Source organism: Leishmania braziliensis, chromosome 28 (genome assembly GCF_000002845.2).
Source record: "Leishmania braziliensis MHOM/BR/75/M2904 complete genome, chromosome 28".
NCBI lineage: Eukaryota > Euglenozoa > Kinetoplastea > Trypanosomatida > Trypanosomatidae > Leishmania > Leishmania braziliensis.
In genome coordinates, this window is record NC_009320.2 from 921,696 (window position 1) to 936,840 (window position 15,145).

The window sequence follows — 15,145 nt, forward strand, 5'->3', positions numbered from 1 at the left end:
CCCCAGCACGCCTCGTCATCGTGGCCCCCCTTTCCTGCAGAGACACAGCGAGGCAGAGAAACGAACACCCCCTCCTTATTCTTCTACTCGCGCTGGTCTCTCCCTTCTTGTGTGTCCGTGTGTGACTCTCTCTCTCTCTTTCGTTGTATGCTTTCTAATTCTCGCTCGCCCTTGTGAGGTTTCGCATGCACGCCGATCCTCAGCGACACCCACCCACTTCCACACCGACGCAAACGTGTTTCACCTGTTCTTTCTGCTCCCCCCCCCTATACTATTCACTTCTCTTTGTTGCTCTTGTCTCTACCCCCTCCCCCCTTCTTGTATTACCCGCACTCTCACCCCTCACCTCGCTCTGCACGCAGTCACACACACACACCTACACCCACACGTTCGAAAAGCTTCCACCTTTCGCTTTGCCTCTCTTGCTTGGAGTGTCTACAATTCGCTCTTGTCTTTGTTGGTTGTATTTGCTCGTCTCCTTCTCACACTGTCTGCCCCAGTTGCACGGATCCGTCTTTAGTGCTGTTTCATCAGGATCTCCTTCTCCCTCTCTCGTCACTATCACTATTGTGTGCTCCCACTCTTCTCTCCTCTAGTGCCCCACCGAGCCTAGAGGTGCGTCTGTAACTTGTGGATCTCTTCCCCCTCCTTGTTCTTAGCAGACCTACTGAGACACGTGCAAGGCGCACTGCGAAAGTGAAGCGCTCAGCGCACGTACGTACACAAAGCTTCGTCACTGGAGAGGGAGGGAAGCAGCGAACCGTAGTGTGTCTTCTCGAGTGAGATCAGCGCGAGCAGGCTGTTAGGCGAGAGAGCAGTCGATCCACCCACCTACCCAGGCAGCACAAGAGAAACGAATACACACACACACGATTTTTGCGCTTCTTTCCCTCGGCCTTTTAAACATTTTTTTGCTCGCTCGAGCGAATGAGCCGCGCGTCTTCGGTGCAGCGACGACCACATTCGTCGGCGCCGGGTGAGGTGAGTAGCGTCGGTGCACCCGTACGCTCAAATGCGCGTCATGAGCCAGCTCGCCGTAGGGCGTCGGCATACTCGTCCTGGGCGGCATATTTCCCGACGCAGGCGAGTCTGTTTCGCGACTCGTACGGCTTTTCTTTGGCGTGCACTGCAGTGTCGAGGGGGCGCCACTATCCGCCGTCGCACGGAGGGCTTCATGCCAACGCGAGCGGCGGAGACCGAGGCGTCGGCTCGCACCACCACGATGTAACACGTAGCCCCGGTGTCGGGCGGCCGCCTCCGCCTCCACGACGTGCAGTCACGGCAGGAGCACCCGCGGTACGATCTCCCGCGGGGAATGGCAGCGGCGCCGCGGACGCGATTGCGTTTCAGTACTACTCACAGCAGCGCCAGAGGCGAGGGCATCTGCGTTCTGCATCTTCCCTCCACGAGTTTGAGACGACTGCCACGCCAGTGCACTGGCAGCCATTTACGCCGAGCGGCGGTGGCCTCTCCGCACCTGCAAGACCGGCTGGTGGGAGCGCCGGAGCTTCGTCTCCCCTGCTGGTCTCTCACTTTCCCAGCTGCCCCCCTCTGCACATTTGTGACGAGGACATCCAAGCTCGCCTGCATCATCACCCCTCAGCGCCGCTGTCACCTACCGAGCACAAGAGCGTGATTCGTAACACGTCGACCTCGCTGGCTCCTCTCACACCGTCAATGGAAGGGGGCAGCTGGCCTGTGCAGCTCTCTCCTTCTCAGTACCAGCAATACGAGGGGCTGGTGCGGCTACTGGCACAGCTCCCGGCAGCACAGGCGCACGGCGTCCTCCTCGCCGCGATCCACCAGTATGAGGCACAGCGCTTGCTCCAGTACTACGGTGGCCTGCATGCACTGCCTGAGGCTGAGGGAGCCCCGTGCACGGAACCCCGAAGCGCAGCAGCATCATCGCCGGCGTCGCCCTCCGGAAAGATGCCATCGGGAAGGCGGCTAGACGACGGCCGTTCCGCTCTCTTGGAGGCACTGCAAACTCGTCTCCATGACATGCAACGCGCCGACTTGGCTGCACAGGCGCTCTCGCCTTTCACTGTGGCAGCCAGCCACCGGCAGCGGCGTAGCGGCAGCGGAACTGGTGGACCGGCGAGTGAGCAGTTGCATGTCAACCACTTTATCACGGCCAGCCCGCCCACAGTTCCTCCCACCACAGCGGCGCGGCGCCCGCAGCTGGCACGTCACCATACATCGCAAGACAGCCCAAGAAGGCAGCGTTCTGCAGCAAGCGAGCAGTGCTCCGGCTCCGGCACTGCCTGCGCACCGCGCCAGCTCCGCAGTCGCGTTCTGGCGAGTCGCGTTGCCAAGCCACGCACCCGCAGGGCCGAGCAGGAGGGGCGTAGGAATCGCAGTGGCGCTGTGCCTTGTGATGCGTCGGGCTCACCGCAGTGCCACTCTGCACCGGCGCCACAGCAAGACTTTATGCAGACGATTAAGCCCCCGCATCGCCATGGGTTGGCTGGAGCATTGCAGATGGCTTCCTGGGCCGCTGCGGAGGCATTACCTGCTGCTCATGACCACGATTCCCGTGAGCGCGGTGCTACATCACCAGCTGCACAGAGGGTAGCAGTTGCAGGGTTGGTGAAGACAGCGGGAGAGGAGGACCCACACAGGCCCGTATTGACAGAGGAGCGCAGCGACGGTATGTTGTCACCACCTGCGCTCGCTTTCACGACGACGAGCATTACCGGCAAGGCGGAGCTCAACGCCAACATTGATTGGCCCCTCACTGCAGGCGACACTCTCTCTCCTGGGGCTGCCGCCGCAAGGCGCGTATACTGGGAGCAACAGCAGAGAGAAATGCAGCAGCAGCAGCAGCGTCCTTCGTCTCGCTCAAGAGTGAGCGGAGAGGGGGATGGGGGCGAGGTGGCGGAGGGGTCAGAGCTCTTGTCAGACATTGCGCGTCGTTCACATGTCACACATGACGAGAGCGACGCGGTCTGCCGTTATCCGGGAAGCACCCCAATAGACCGCTATGGGACCATCTCTGGCAAGCCCGGCGCGCTCTCGCCAGGCAGCATCTCCCTCGAAGACTCGGCGCAACGAAGCGAGGTGCTGCCTCTTGCCTGTGTGCCTGGTGCGGCCCCCTCACCCCTGCCGGGCATTCCAGCTGTCCCAGAGCCCCCGCCGCCACAGATCCCTGGCGTGCTTCTGCCCCCGCGAGTGACGACGGTGATGACGACACTGGTAGAGAGGGACAACTGCGCGCCGGCGGCGATGGTAGACTCAGCAGGCGCGCCAGCAGTCTTCATGACAGACTTCAATGGCGCATCGATACCAACGCTGTTGTCTCCCAAGATGAGGTTACCCGATCGTGAGAGGGACGACAGCGTCGGTACACCTGCTCAGCCATCATCCAACGGCGGCGCATTCTTGGCGAAAGTTGACCACGCTAGTGCGGCGGTGGATGTCTCCTCGGGACTGTACGGGCAGAGTCGATACGACGAGAGTAGCAGTGATGCTGGCCACGCCACACTACCATTGCAAAGTAAGCTGCCGGAGGGGCCCGATGCGCAGCACCTTCTCTCATCTCCGCCTGAGGGTGAAGAGGACGCCATCACTGCTTCCTCCATCAGCTCAGAGCATCTCTCGCACAAACAAGCTGCAGATGACAACTACGATGGCGTGACAGGGCTGGCGGCTCACACTGCCAGTAGGCCAGCAGCTGCAGAGCCACAAACGATCAACGAATCGGCCGACGAGTTCAAGCTTCCCTGGGAGGTTTAGCCTCACCCATCTCCAGCACATCCCTGCCATCGTCGTCGGCGCTGTTTTAGTACTTCTCACCCTTTTGCAATCATGCCGCCATCAGAGAGCAGCGGTGCCGTGTTCGCAGCACCCAGTGACTTACCACTAACGCTTCCTTGATAGTATTTGGAGACGCAGCTCGCAACGGACGACTCGGCGCATTCGTGGCCATCGCTCTCCCACCTTTAGACCCTCGTGCCTTTTCCTTGAGCACTACCTGGCTGAGCAGCAGTACGACGCCATCGCTCTCACCACACCTTTTTTCCTATCATCGACACTCACACAGCCACCGAACACGCTGTAGGATGCTGCAGAGCGGAGCGCAAAACCTGCACTTCCACCTTGGCAGGCTCACCTGCACCGCCGCCCCAGCCATTTGCTTCAATCTCCCAATCTCCTTCCACCTACACACAAAGCGAGGACACCAACATGAGCCGACGGCATCTCTCCTCCCCCAAATGAGTCCGAGCTCGCCTAAAAGCTCCTCGCATGGACAGGGGCGGTTAAGGACGGTTACGCACAGCTTCATGTACTCTCTCTCTCTCTCCAGAGAGGTAGGGGTAACAGCGGCAGGGCAAGGGAAGGGATGTGGTTGATTTCCTCTTGCCTTAATAGCCTCATCTCGACCCCCCACCTAACCTACTGTGAGCACGCGTTCGAGAACTCTAAAGCTAAACGGCTTCTCTGGGCTGCCGTGCCAGTGTTGCTGCTGCTGGCGGCGCCTTTGTGTTGCACCCTCCTTTCCTCCTCTCCGCACCCCTGCGCTCTGCCGTGACTGCTGTCTTGGTGATGTGCCGCAGTGGATACCTCTCATAGGCCACACACGTTTGCGTCCCCTCACACGACTATGCAACCACATCTCACAACTGCAATAAATTTTATCACAACCACCGCTGTTGCTCTTACTACACGGCTTCTTCCGCTATGTGCAGGGGTGCACTGTGGTGGACAGGATACTGCTGATCCCGGTGGCGCCTGATCGTGCTTATGCTCGCGCCTGTGCTGCTGCTTGTTGGCGGCGCGCAGGCGTGGAGCAAGAGGAACGCTGAGCTTCCCGCGCGAGTTCGCGGGCGTGCACGAGCGCGTGCTGCGACCGCTGTGGACTGGGTTCAACTGCTGCACGTGGGATTGTGTGACGTGCGACGCGAACGGCGGTGTGCACGTGTGATGCGGAGGGGCCGTAGGCTCGTGAGCCAGGTGCCGAAAGTGGACGACGACGGTGTGCTGTCTCGTGATGTGTCGATCAACCTGCCAGACAACCTTGGCATTCACAGTGGCTTCGAGAGCGACTGGATGCGGCTGGAGAGCTCGCATGTGATGAGCCTGAGCTAGCCATCGCTGCGCGGCGAAATCTTAAACAGCTGGCGCAAGATGTCAAGCCTGGAAGGTGGTATGCACCCACCAGACCGCGATGTCTCGCAACCTGTTGCAGTGAAAGGACATGGCGGATCTGCGTGCGGTAGAGCTGCCGTACAGCGATTTCCAGGGGTCTCTACCTAAGGAGTGGTCCTTACTGCGCGTGCTGCAGTCGGTGGGCCTCGCAGGCAGCGCGTTCTGCGGCTGCATTCTGTTGAACTGGAGGGGTATTTCAGCGCTTGCGAAGAATGTGGCGGTTCTGGCTGCAGGGAGTACGGCGACGTGCTCGCTCATCAACTGCTTGAATCGCGAGTCTCTTCTGAGGGCTCCGAACACAACGCCTGTGACACCGCCGGTGACCGCTGCGCCCGCGCCCTCGGACAGGGATACTGCGATGCCTATGTTCCTGTCTGGACTAGCGGTGCTGATGTCTCTGCTGCGCGTATTCTGTCGCTGGACCTGTGGAGCAACACTGGGCTTGCAGGTGACTTTGTGGACAGCTGGGCTACACTGAAGCGCCTGTGGTCGCTGTAGATAGGGCGGTCGTTTGCGCCCTACTACGTGTTCAGTTCGTGGAGCGGGATGGTGAACATGAAGATGGTGGACCTGAGCGGCAATCGATGCTGCAGGTGCGTGCCGTCGTCGTGGGCGGGCAGTGCCTCTCTGCAGGCTGCCGCGTCGGGCGTGAACGTCAGCGACGTGTATGCGGCCGAGCCAGTGCAGTGGTGCGCGCCGCATGTGCTAGGAGGGGGCCGCGTAACTCACTACTTCTGCACTTGCGTTTGAGTCTTGTGAAGGCTTCCCGCTGCCCTTCTGCACCGTAGCGTTTGCCCGCATAGGCCTCTGCAAGCAAAGGGCGCTGCGGCGTGACGCCTTCTGTGAGGAGAAGGGCAGTGAGTCATGGCGAAGCGAAGGCCGCTCCCATGCCGCGTACTTTCAAAGCATCTTCGCAAGAGTGCGTGTCGGTGCGCGAGCACGAGACATGAATGAAACGGGTCCACGAGTGCGTGATTGTTGGGTGGCTGTTGCGCCGCGGCTTCTTGATTCCTTCATTCCATTCCATTCTTCCTATCTCCCGCTCCCCCTCTGCGCCCGCTCGTGGCCTCCGTCGTGGTCGTACCGCCTCCCCCCTCTGTGTCTTTGTGCTCTTGGCGTCTTTGCTCCTCTGCCGTAGGTCGGCGTGTGGATGTGTGCGCTTTCGCTGTCTTTCGCTTCGCTTCCTCCGAATTTTAACGTGGGCTTCATTCGCACTTTGCTCGCTGCTCTCGAGTTGGATGTGTAAACTTTCCTTCTCTTTCATCCCGCCTCACACATCCCTCTACAGTCACTCTCACAGTGCGCGATAGAGGGCGAGGGGTGGGGAGTGGAGAGGGGTCCCGTACCGCAGGCGGCCCAGTCATGCATAACTTCACCCCTCTGCATGTAGGCAAACACCCACACACACCCACACCCATTCGCCGGCACACTGACGCAGACAGGTGCACATTGTACACACGCTTCGGGGGGCTCACCAGAGGTGCTGGCTGCGCCGCTTTCCTTTGCAGTTTGTTGAATCCTGTCATGTACGATTGTGTACGTGTCTGGTGTGTATGCGTTGAGCTGGAGTTGGTTTGGATGGTTCGCGCGCTCATGTAGAAGCCTGTCATCCGGCATCCTGCTAGTATGTGTGCTCATATTTCCTTCTTCTCCCTTTCCTTCACCCCACCCTGCTATGTGTGTGTATGTGTGTGTGTGTATGTGTGTGTGTGTGTGTGTGTGTGTGTGTGTGTGTGTGTGTGTGCGGGCGGACGCCAAGCAGCCTCCCCCCCTCCCCCATCCCGGCCGATGCTAGACCACTTCTGGGGGTGACAGGGTCAGGTGCCCACGACGTGGGGAAGGCCAGCGCGATGCATCGCCACTGGTGCCGGCGGTCAGGCTGTGGCGCGTGCCTGCGGCTGCTTCGCAGCAGGCGATGGGCCTGGAAAGAGGCCCGCTGTCGAGTGGCGTGTGGCTCCTGCTCCATGGCAGCGAGTGGCGACGTCGATAAGGAGACAAGAAATGTCCTCCACCTTTTCACGCATCTCTGGCTCTGGCCGTTGCTGCTTACGGGCCATCGCTCCGAGGAAGAAGGGAGGAGGCAGAAGGAGCAAAGGCGACCGCGCGAAGCTCGACGGCAGTGCGCGTGTGTGTGTGTGTGTGACATTGGAGGAGACGCTCCGCTGTTTGCGCCTTCTGGCTTCCCTTCATCACCCCTGTATACACGCGTACTTATCTGTGTTGTCTACCTCGGTGGTTGTTAGGGGTATGTGCGTGCGGGGTGGGGGGGGGTCGCCTGATACGAGATGGGCGTGGCGGCTTTTCGGGGTTTGGGCCTGCGGGTCCATCTACACTGCCCCTGGTGTCAACACGCATGCATCCGTATCGTGTAGATGATCCCTCTGTTCTCCAGGACACTAGAGCATACATCCGCATGCGCACTGACACAGTTCCCATAGCTTTCTCAAGTGCATTGTTTTCCTTGAGCGAGTGCCTCTTTCCCCACTGTCGCGAGCTTCGCAGGTACTCGTGCATCCACACAGGCAAGGAAATCGCCTTGTAGCATCGCCATACTGCTTCCCTGCTGCTCCTCCCCCTCCCTTCTTCTTTGAGTGGGCTACATGCACGCATAAGAGCTGAGAGGGAAGAGAGGGAACGTGGAAGGGTTGGAGGGAGTAGATGTACCCCTCTGTGTGCGTGATGGTTTTCCTGCTGTTTCTTTCCCCCTCCTTCTCGTTGTGTCGTCGTCGATTCAGTTGTTTCTGTTCCCTCAGCCACTCTCTCTGCTCCCTCCGTTTGCCCTTTCCCCCTCCCGCCTCTGTGGTGGTGCCGAGTGCGGTAATCGAAGTGTCTCTCGGCGTTGTGTGATCGTGCCTCTTGTGCTCCCCATCTCGTCCTTGCATGGCGTTTTTCTTTTGGCTTCCCCCCCCTCCCCTATTTTTTCCCACACCGAGTCTGCGATCTTCGCATGTCGCGGTCTTACTGGATGTGTTCGTTCGACCATTGCTACAGCTGTAGGACGTGCGGCAGTCCCATGGCGAAGCGGAAAGGGTGTGTGGTCGGGGGGGGGGGAGTGGATCGAGGAGGGAGAGGGTCAGTAGCGCGATGCTATGCCCAGCTGACGCTTACACCAAGACGGCGAGAGAGATCGTCTGCCAAAGTGCACTGGCGTGCCTGAGAGAGTCCTCGATGGCTTCCCGTGTTTCGTAAAGAGAGCCAGCGAAAGGAGTAAAAGGATCGGCGAGCATCAGATGCGTCGTGTGTAGGCGTGCAGCTCTTGTCGAGCAGCCCGCCCTTTTCTGCCTGTTCGACAAGGGCTGCACCACCACATTAGGCGTCTCACTTCCCACTTCCTCTACTTTTTATGACAATGACGACTTGGCAGACTTGCTGCCGCCGTTTCCTTCGTGATGTTGCATCTGCCGCCTTCTCCGCCTACTTCCTTCCCTTTCTCTTTTCTACGCTTGCGCCCCCTCTGACCTTCTGCCGCCCTCCCTCGCCTTTTTGGCAGCTCTTTGAATTTCCCTTCTCACTCTCCACGCCCACACACGTAGTGGAGAAAAGACGACGGGCACACGCGAATAATAAAACACAACACCGAGGGCCAAGGTCCACAGTGAGCACCACAATGGACTGGGATCGACCTAGTGGAAAGCGGCGGCGCACAGATGAGGAGGAAGCGTGTGAGGCGTTGGGTGGGCTGCTACGACAGACAGCGTCCCGCGCGATGGAGCGGGTGCGCTTGCAGCGACAGCAACGCGGCTGGGAGAGCCAACTGACCGCCCTCTCCTCTTCTGCCGCCGCGGCGGTGGCGCGGAGTGTGAAGCCGATGGACGTGCTTGTCATTCGGTTCTGCATGCACTACTTGGATTGCAGCACGGTGGCCGCGCCGAATCAGTTCGTGCGACTTGCTCAGGAGGTTGTGACGTCCAGTATCGAGCGGTTACTGGTGCCGCAGCTCTTCAGCCGCGATGGCAGCTCTCTTCCGGCTCTGTGCGAGAGTCTCGTCACAGAGCACACCGCCGAGGACATTCAGGTGACGGTGAAGGAAGTGTCTGAGTTTGTTGAAGCCCGCTGTGCCCTTGGTGCATGGATCGCCGACGCGACGGCCACTCGCGGGGATGTTAGTGATGACGACAATGACGACGCGGACAACTACACTGGTGACTACTACGATCATTCACGCTCGTGTGACCACGGTGATGGATACTCTCCCCTCGCCAACGAAGAGGGCGAGGGCTATGAGGACGGCGATGGTGGCAGGCCTCCCAGCCCACAGCAGGATGGCGAGGACTTTGCGCTGGCAGCCACGTTGTATCAGGCTTGCGAGTTCTGGGTTCGAGTGCAGACTTTTCTCAACTCCTTGTCACTGCACAGTGCTCGCCTGCACGTCTTTGCTATGCCGCCACGGTACGAGCGAGAGCTGCTTCTTCTTCTGTATGCTGCGACTCGCGGCGGCGGTGGCGATGACGAGGCGTCGACTGAGACGGTGGCACCTGGCGGCGGTTCAGCATCGCGGAAGGGCAAAAGCCGTGACGACGCGCCCTCCTCGCCGGCTAGCGCAACGGTAGAGAAGGTCGAAAGTAAAGACAGCATCAAACCGGAGCCGATGTGGGACGGTGACGAGGATGTGGTGGCACAGGTAGTCGGTGTCGGCGGCACAGACAACGAGAGTACGGAGCAGACGGAGGCGTTGACAGGCCTGCGTCATCCACAGCAGCTGTACAAGGCATCTGCCCTGCTTGCTGACGTGTTGGCGCTCTCTCGCTGCCCTGAAGTCCCCACGACGACGTCGTCGTTACCCATCGGTGCTACTTCAGCTCCAGCTTTGGTGTCGTCACCGTCGTCAGCAGCGGCGCCGCGGATCAGCGCTGAGGCCATGCAGCACCTAAGGGGGCTCAACTCGAACTTTTACAAGATGGTGTATGCGCGGCTCGGCGTGATGGTGGCACGTGATCGCCTCTACCGCTTCGATCAGGTTTCCGCCATCACGCCACCCGAGCTCACCGTGCAGCAGCGCAACCTTCAGGAGCAGCTGATCCAGCAGGAGCAGCAGCAGCGATACAAGGCAGACTTGATGTCCGCCGCCCTGGGTATTCCTGGGCAGCCGGAGGCTGGGCTGCCAGCTGCCTACGTGCCGGACGATGCGTACTACGAGAAGCTTCTGCATCAGCAGCACGACACGATCGATGAGGACGAGGAGGTGTACAAGGGTGAGGTGATGGACTACTACCTCTCTCACCCCAACCGCCCCAGCGCCGCGACGGGGTCGTCGTCGAACTACTCGCGCTCCCGCTCACACCACGGCGGCTCCTCTGCACGCGGTGGCGAGGCGGAGGCGCTGATGAAGCCGCATCGCTTCTGCAAAGTCAAGACGGGCTTCACGTGGACGCAGTACAACCGCACCCACTACGACAGTCGCACTAACCCACCACCGCGGACAGAGATGTGGTACGAGTTCACCCTCTTCTACCCAGCCCTTGCGAACACGAAGCGTGACATGCGGCACATCTTCCGCATCGAGGACACCCCCGATGGGCCCAACGACCAGTACTGCCTCCTCGTCTTCAGTGTGGGCCCGCCGTACGCTGATGTAGCGTACCGCATTCGCAAGAAGCAGTGGGACCCCCGCCGCGGCGGGGTGCGCATTAGCTTTGACCAGTACGGCAGGTACAAGCTCTTCTTTCGCTTCACGAACAGCAACTACCGACGCTGATGGCCCTCGGGCAGCAGCGCGAAATGATAAGACTGCCAAGAACGGCGCGCACAGGCAGCAGTTGTGTCTGTGTGTGTGTGTGTGTGTGTGGACCCCATCGGTTCGTGCGCCTTTTCTTTTGGCCCCCCCCCTTACTGCGCGGTAGTGATGAGCGGAGGAGGGGAGGGGGCCGGAAGAAAAGGCCAAAGACGCAGGCACGCGAATGCGCACCCAGAGAGGTGTGGGCAGCGATGAAGACAAAACCTAAAGAATCGAGGCCAGCTGGCACGCGCGCATGCACAGCTGTGTGTCCTTGTGTCTCTCTGAGGGTTTGTGCGCGCACGCCATCGGTATCGAGCGCCATGTCTCGATAGCGTGCGCTACTGCTTTTTCCGTGCTGCGTCTTGAGCGCGGGCGGGAGAGGGGAAAGCGAGTCTGCGTGTGTGTGTGAGGGGGGGGGTGGCGGTGGTAGCTGGTGACCAGGTCGCGGTCGCTACAAGCCGTTCACCAGCTCTGACCGCACGCATGTTGTTCTTCTGCATTCTTCTTGTGACTCGCCCACTCTGTGACCTGCCAACCCCTCCCCCCAGCATCTTGTCCCTTCCATTTCTTTCTGTCAGTGCGTGTGTGCGTCGAGCCCATGAACACGCAGCTGCCGCCCATCGGCAAGGAAACAGTGGAATCGAGGAGGCGAAGTAGGAAAAAGAACATATTTCAACACAACGACCCAGAGGATAGTCTTGCGCAACAGTCTCTTCTTCCCCCCTTCCCCATACACAATCCGCTGTTCTCTCTGTTCATCTGTCATGGTAGTTTGTGGCGGGTAGTAGCTTGCCCATCATTTCTGGCGATTGATGTAGCCGAGTATCTTCCCTCTCTTCCACGTGCTTCTCTCTCTCTCCCGCATTTTCCTTCGCTTCTGTGGGCCAAGTACAATTCAGAAAGGGGCTCCTACTCAGGAATCTCACAGGACTCGTCCACCGACGCGTCAACATATATACACACGCACATACATACGCCAACAACAGCGCTTCGCCAGCAATGCTCCGTTTCACTGTCCCCGCCTTGGTGGTTTTCCAGAACGCGTATGCGCCGCGCGTGCTGAACAAGATGACACCTGACCGCATGGAGCTGACGATGATCATCCTGAAGGAGCGCAAGAAGAGGGTGCGCTACCTTGGCAGCCAATTCCACGGCTTCGCGGATCGTGTGCACTTGTTTAACGCACGGGGCGGTGTGCGCCGTGGTACCCGCTACATCATCGAGACGCACCACAGCCGCGTGGAGTTCCGGCACCCCGCGCGCAACAATAAAAAGGTCGATGTTCGTGCTGTCAAAATAGCAGGCGCGCAGTACGACTCCATCGGCAACTTCACCCGCATGACGTGGGACAACTCCCTCTGCACGACGAACCTCCTGAGTGACCCTAACTTCAAGCGCCACTTTAAAAGTATGCCCAAGGACGAGGCCATCGCAATGCTGGAGGAGTGGGGCGTACGGTACGTCTTGCTAGACGAGATTCGAAAACCGTCGTTGATGGATTGCAAGTATCACAAGCACCACCTGTACGCCGACAAATTCTGGTGGTCGCCATACCCAGAGATCAACCACATGCGCGGTGACGCCGAGTATAAGTGGAAGGGAGACGAGCTGATCGCATACAGCGACTACAACGCGCACGTGCAGCATCCCGGCAATTTCGGTGGTAGTAGTAGCAGCAGTGGCAGAGGCGGTAGTGGCGCCACTACTCCCAAATCGGCAGCGGCAGCGGCAGGCTCGAAGAAGGGTGTGTCGGCAAGCCCGTGGTTTAGGTGCACCGTTGTGGTGAAGAAACCGCAGGCAGGCGGCGTCAAGGCCAACTCCACCACAGGTAAGATCGCGCCTGTAGAGGCGCCTAAGTAGGACAGTACGTGTGTGCTTCGGCTCCAGGACCCCCCCCCCCCAAAGGGTCCACACTTTGAGAGTGCCTGTGCGTGCTGCTTGCTTTTCTGTATTCCGTGATCTTGTGTGGCTGCGCACCGCGCCTTTCGTTCAAAGCCCCTCTTTTCCTGTGGTTCTCTTTTCTTTCTTACTCCTTCTGTAGGTGCCTATGAGAGTGTGTGTGCTCGTGTGTGTGTGCGTAAGCGGATCCTCGGTGCTCAGCGCACATCCACCGAGCCCCGTTCACACCCCCACACACACGCGTCCACTCTCATAGGCACGCCGTCTTTGGCAAAGGATGGATACGCTCTGCTTACTTGTTGGCCATGTGGGGTGGGGTGCGCAGATGTGCACATCGTTTTTTTTTTTGTATCCGGGAAAAACATGTTTTTCTTCCCTGAAGGCATGGCGAGGGGAAAAGCGAGGGCGGCGTGGTGCCTGTCCTCTGCAACTCAACCACGTGCGTGCCAAGAGGAGGATCGAGCACGAAGAAAGTTACCACACGAGCAGCAAGCGGCAATTGTGGCTGCGATTGGGAGCACTCACATGAACGTCTGTGGGTGTGCGAAGGCGACATTGCAGGCGCAGGTCAAGGAAGGCAAGGGCAGACCTGTGCGTGAGAGGTGAGGGTGGCGGCGATGGTGGGAGGGGGGACTGGCAAAGCAGGAATGACCCTGAAGTAGCATGAGAGAGAGTGTGTGAAGTGCTTGAGTAGAGTGAGGAAAGTGGAGAGGAGTGAGAGCGGGAACGAAGGGCAGTAGGCTGATGCACGGTGAGTGGTACGTGTGGTGATGGGCGTATCATGGCAGGGTGGGGTGGGGGGGGGAGGAGGAGGGCGGAGTGAGAAGACTCAAATCATGCGGCCTCGCCTGATCAGAGCCCCCCTTTTCCTTTCTTCCTTCCACATCTGTTTCACCCCTGTGCTTAGCGCCTTCGCCTTACCCACATCTCCTTCATCTTTCATTCGCCTTCTCCACTTTGATTTATTTCTGAATCACATACGCTCTGGTACTTCGTTTGTCTTCCTCTTAGGCACTGCGCGTCCCCGGACTTCCCTCTTACACGTCCACTCCACCCTGGCAACGGTGCACAGTCCCCCCTCCCCATTCTTCCTCCCCCCCTCTGTGGTACCCCTCGCATGGGGCACGTCTCCCGCATCGCTTTCACTCTCTCTTCTCATGCCCCCCTCCTTTTCTCGCTGTCCCCCCTCCCCCCCTGCAGTCGAGCTGTCTGTCTGAGAGGTGTGTCAGGCACAGTGAGCGCCGCACCTCTCCTCGCCTTTGGGTGAAACGCAGCGAAAAACAAAACGGAAAGTCGGCGTGAAGACGCAGCGAGGCCGAGGAGAGAGCCACCGCCACCTTCACCGTTCTACCCCCTACGCATTCCCACTCATTCATCCACCCCCCACTGGCAGGACGGAGAGGTAGGAAAGGCGCGTGTGCTCACCAAAAGGGGCGCGCCTCGACTTAGCGACTGACTGCTGAGCTCACATCGCGCTTCTTATTCCACACGGTCACCCCTCCATCTTCCAAAACCGGCGCTTTTTCCCCCTCTCTCCCGTGCTCTTCTCTTGGGTGTGTGAGCGGACGGTGGTCGGATGGTGGTGGAGCGTTTCTTTTCTCGCTTTTACTCATCTTCCCTTAGCAGGAACATCCTCTCTGCATCGTCATGGCGTTCCGCGGCAGCAGCGCGCGACTCGCGGCCACGCCAGGGGTCGGCATCGCGCCAGAGACGACGCCGGTCAAGTACGTGCCGGAGATGCTAAACATTCAAAACGCCAAATGGTGGAACGGCCGCCACAAGCCCGTCTACCGTTCAGTCTACAACGAGAAGTCGTGGCTGCAAAAGGCAAGGTGGGGTGCCTTCATCAAGGGGAGTCGCCCTGTCATGCGCCAGCGCTACTCCGCAGCGGCGCTGAAGGAGGCGCTCGAAATGGTGCCGGAGGGGTTCGAGACATGCGACGTGCCACGTCCACCGCAGCGCATCCGGGCACAGTCGGAAGGGGTGGTGGGGCGGTGGTACACGAACTACTGGACTCTGCACTCTGTCCGCTATCAGTGTCAACTCGCGGAGGTCGAATGGCCGTTTGGCGAGCGGCAGCGGCCGCGCACGAACTATGATGAGCCGTACATGTATACCGACTTTGAGGAGACGAAGGCCATTCGCGACTACCGCAGCCGCTGGATCAACGTCAACCGCTCCCTCGTCGGCATGTCGAAGCGAATGAAGGAGGCGGAGGAGGAGTCACGCTACCTGCACTTCAAGAAGGTGCAGGACACCTTCTGGTCAAATAGGAAGGTTCTCGTGAACCGCATCAAGTCGATGCACAACCAGGGGACGCTGCAGTCGGCCAAGGACCTGCCCCTTAAGTCAATCAACATCAAGGCGTTTCTGGCAGAGTAA

The 15,145-nt window shown here is 59.5% G+C and overlaps 4 protein-coding genes across 4 annotated transcripts; all 4 read left to right on the top strand.

Annotated features, from left to right (window-relative positions):
* Nucleotides 1-927: 927 nt before the first annotated feature.
* LBRM_28_2520 (conserved hypothetical protein) lies at nt 928-3,735 on the top strand (the record flags this gene model as incomplete). Its single annotated transcript, XM_001566230.2, has 1 exon — nt 928-3,735. The coding sequence occupies one exon, from the start codon at nt 928-930 to the stop codon at nt 3,733-3,735; it is 2,808 nt and encodes a 935-aa protein (XP_001566280.2).
* A 4,756-nt stretch (nt 3,736-8,491) lies between these two features.
* Nucleotides 8,492-10,843, top strand: LBRM_28_2530 (conserved hypothetical protein; the record flags this gene model as incomplete). Its single annotated transcript, XM_001566231.1, has 1 exon — nt 8,492-10,843. One exon carries the CDS (start codon nt 8,492-8,494, stop codon nt 10,841-10,843), a length of 2,352 nt encoding a protein of 783 aa, XP_001566281.1.
* A 1,020-nt stretch (nt 10,844-11,863) lies between these two features.
* On the top strand, nt 11,864-12,724 carry LBRM_28_2540 (conserved hypothetical protein; the record flags this gene model as incomplete). Its single annotated transcript, XM_001566232.1, has 1 exon — nt 11,864-12,724. The coding sequence occupies one exon, from the start codon at nt 11,864-11,866 to the stop codon at nt 12,722-12,724; it is 861 nt and encodes a 286-aa protein (XP_001566282.1).
* A 1,686-nt stretch (nt 12,725-14,410) lies between these two features.
* On the top strand, nt 14,411-15,145 carry LBRM_28_2550 (conserved hypothetical protein; the record flags this gene model as incomplete). Its single annotated transcript, XM_001566233.1, has 1 exon — nt 14,411-15,145. The coding sequence occupies one exon, from the start codon at nt 14,411-14,413 to the stop codon at nt 15,143-15,145; it is 735 nt and encodes a 244-aa protein (XP_001566283.1).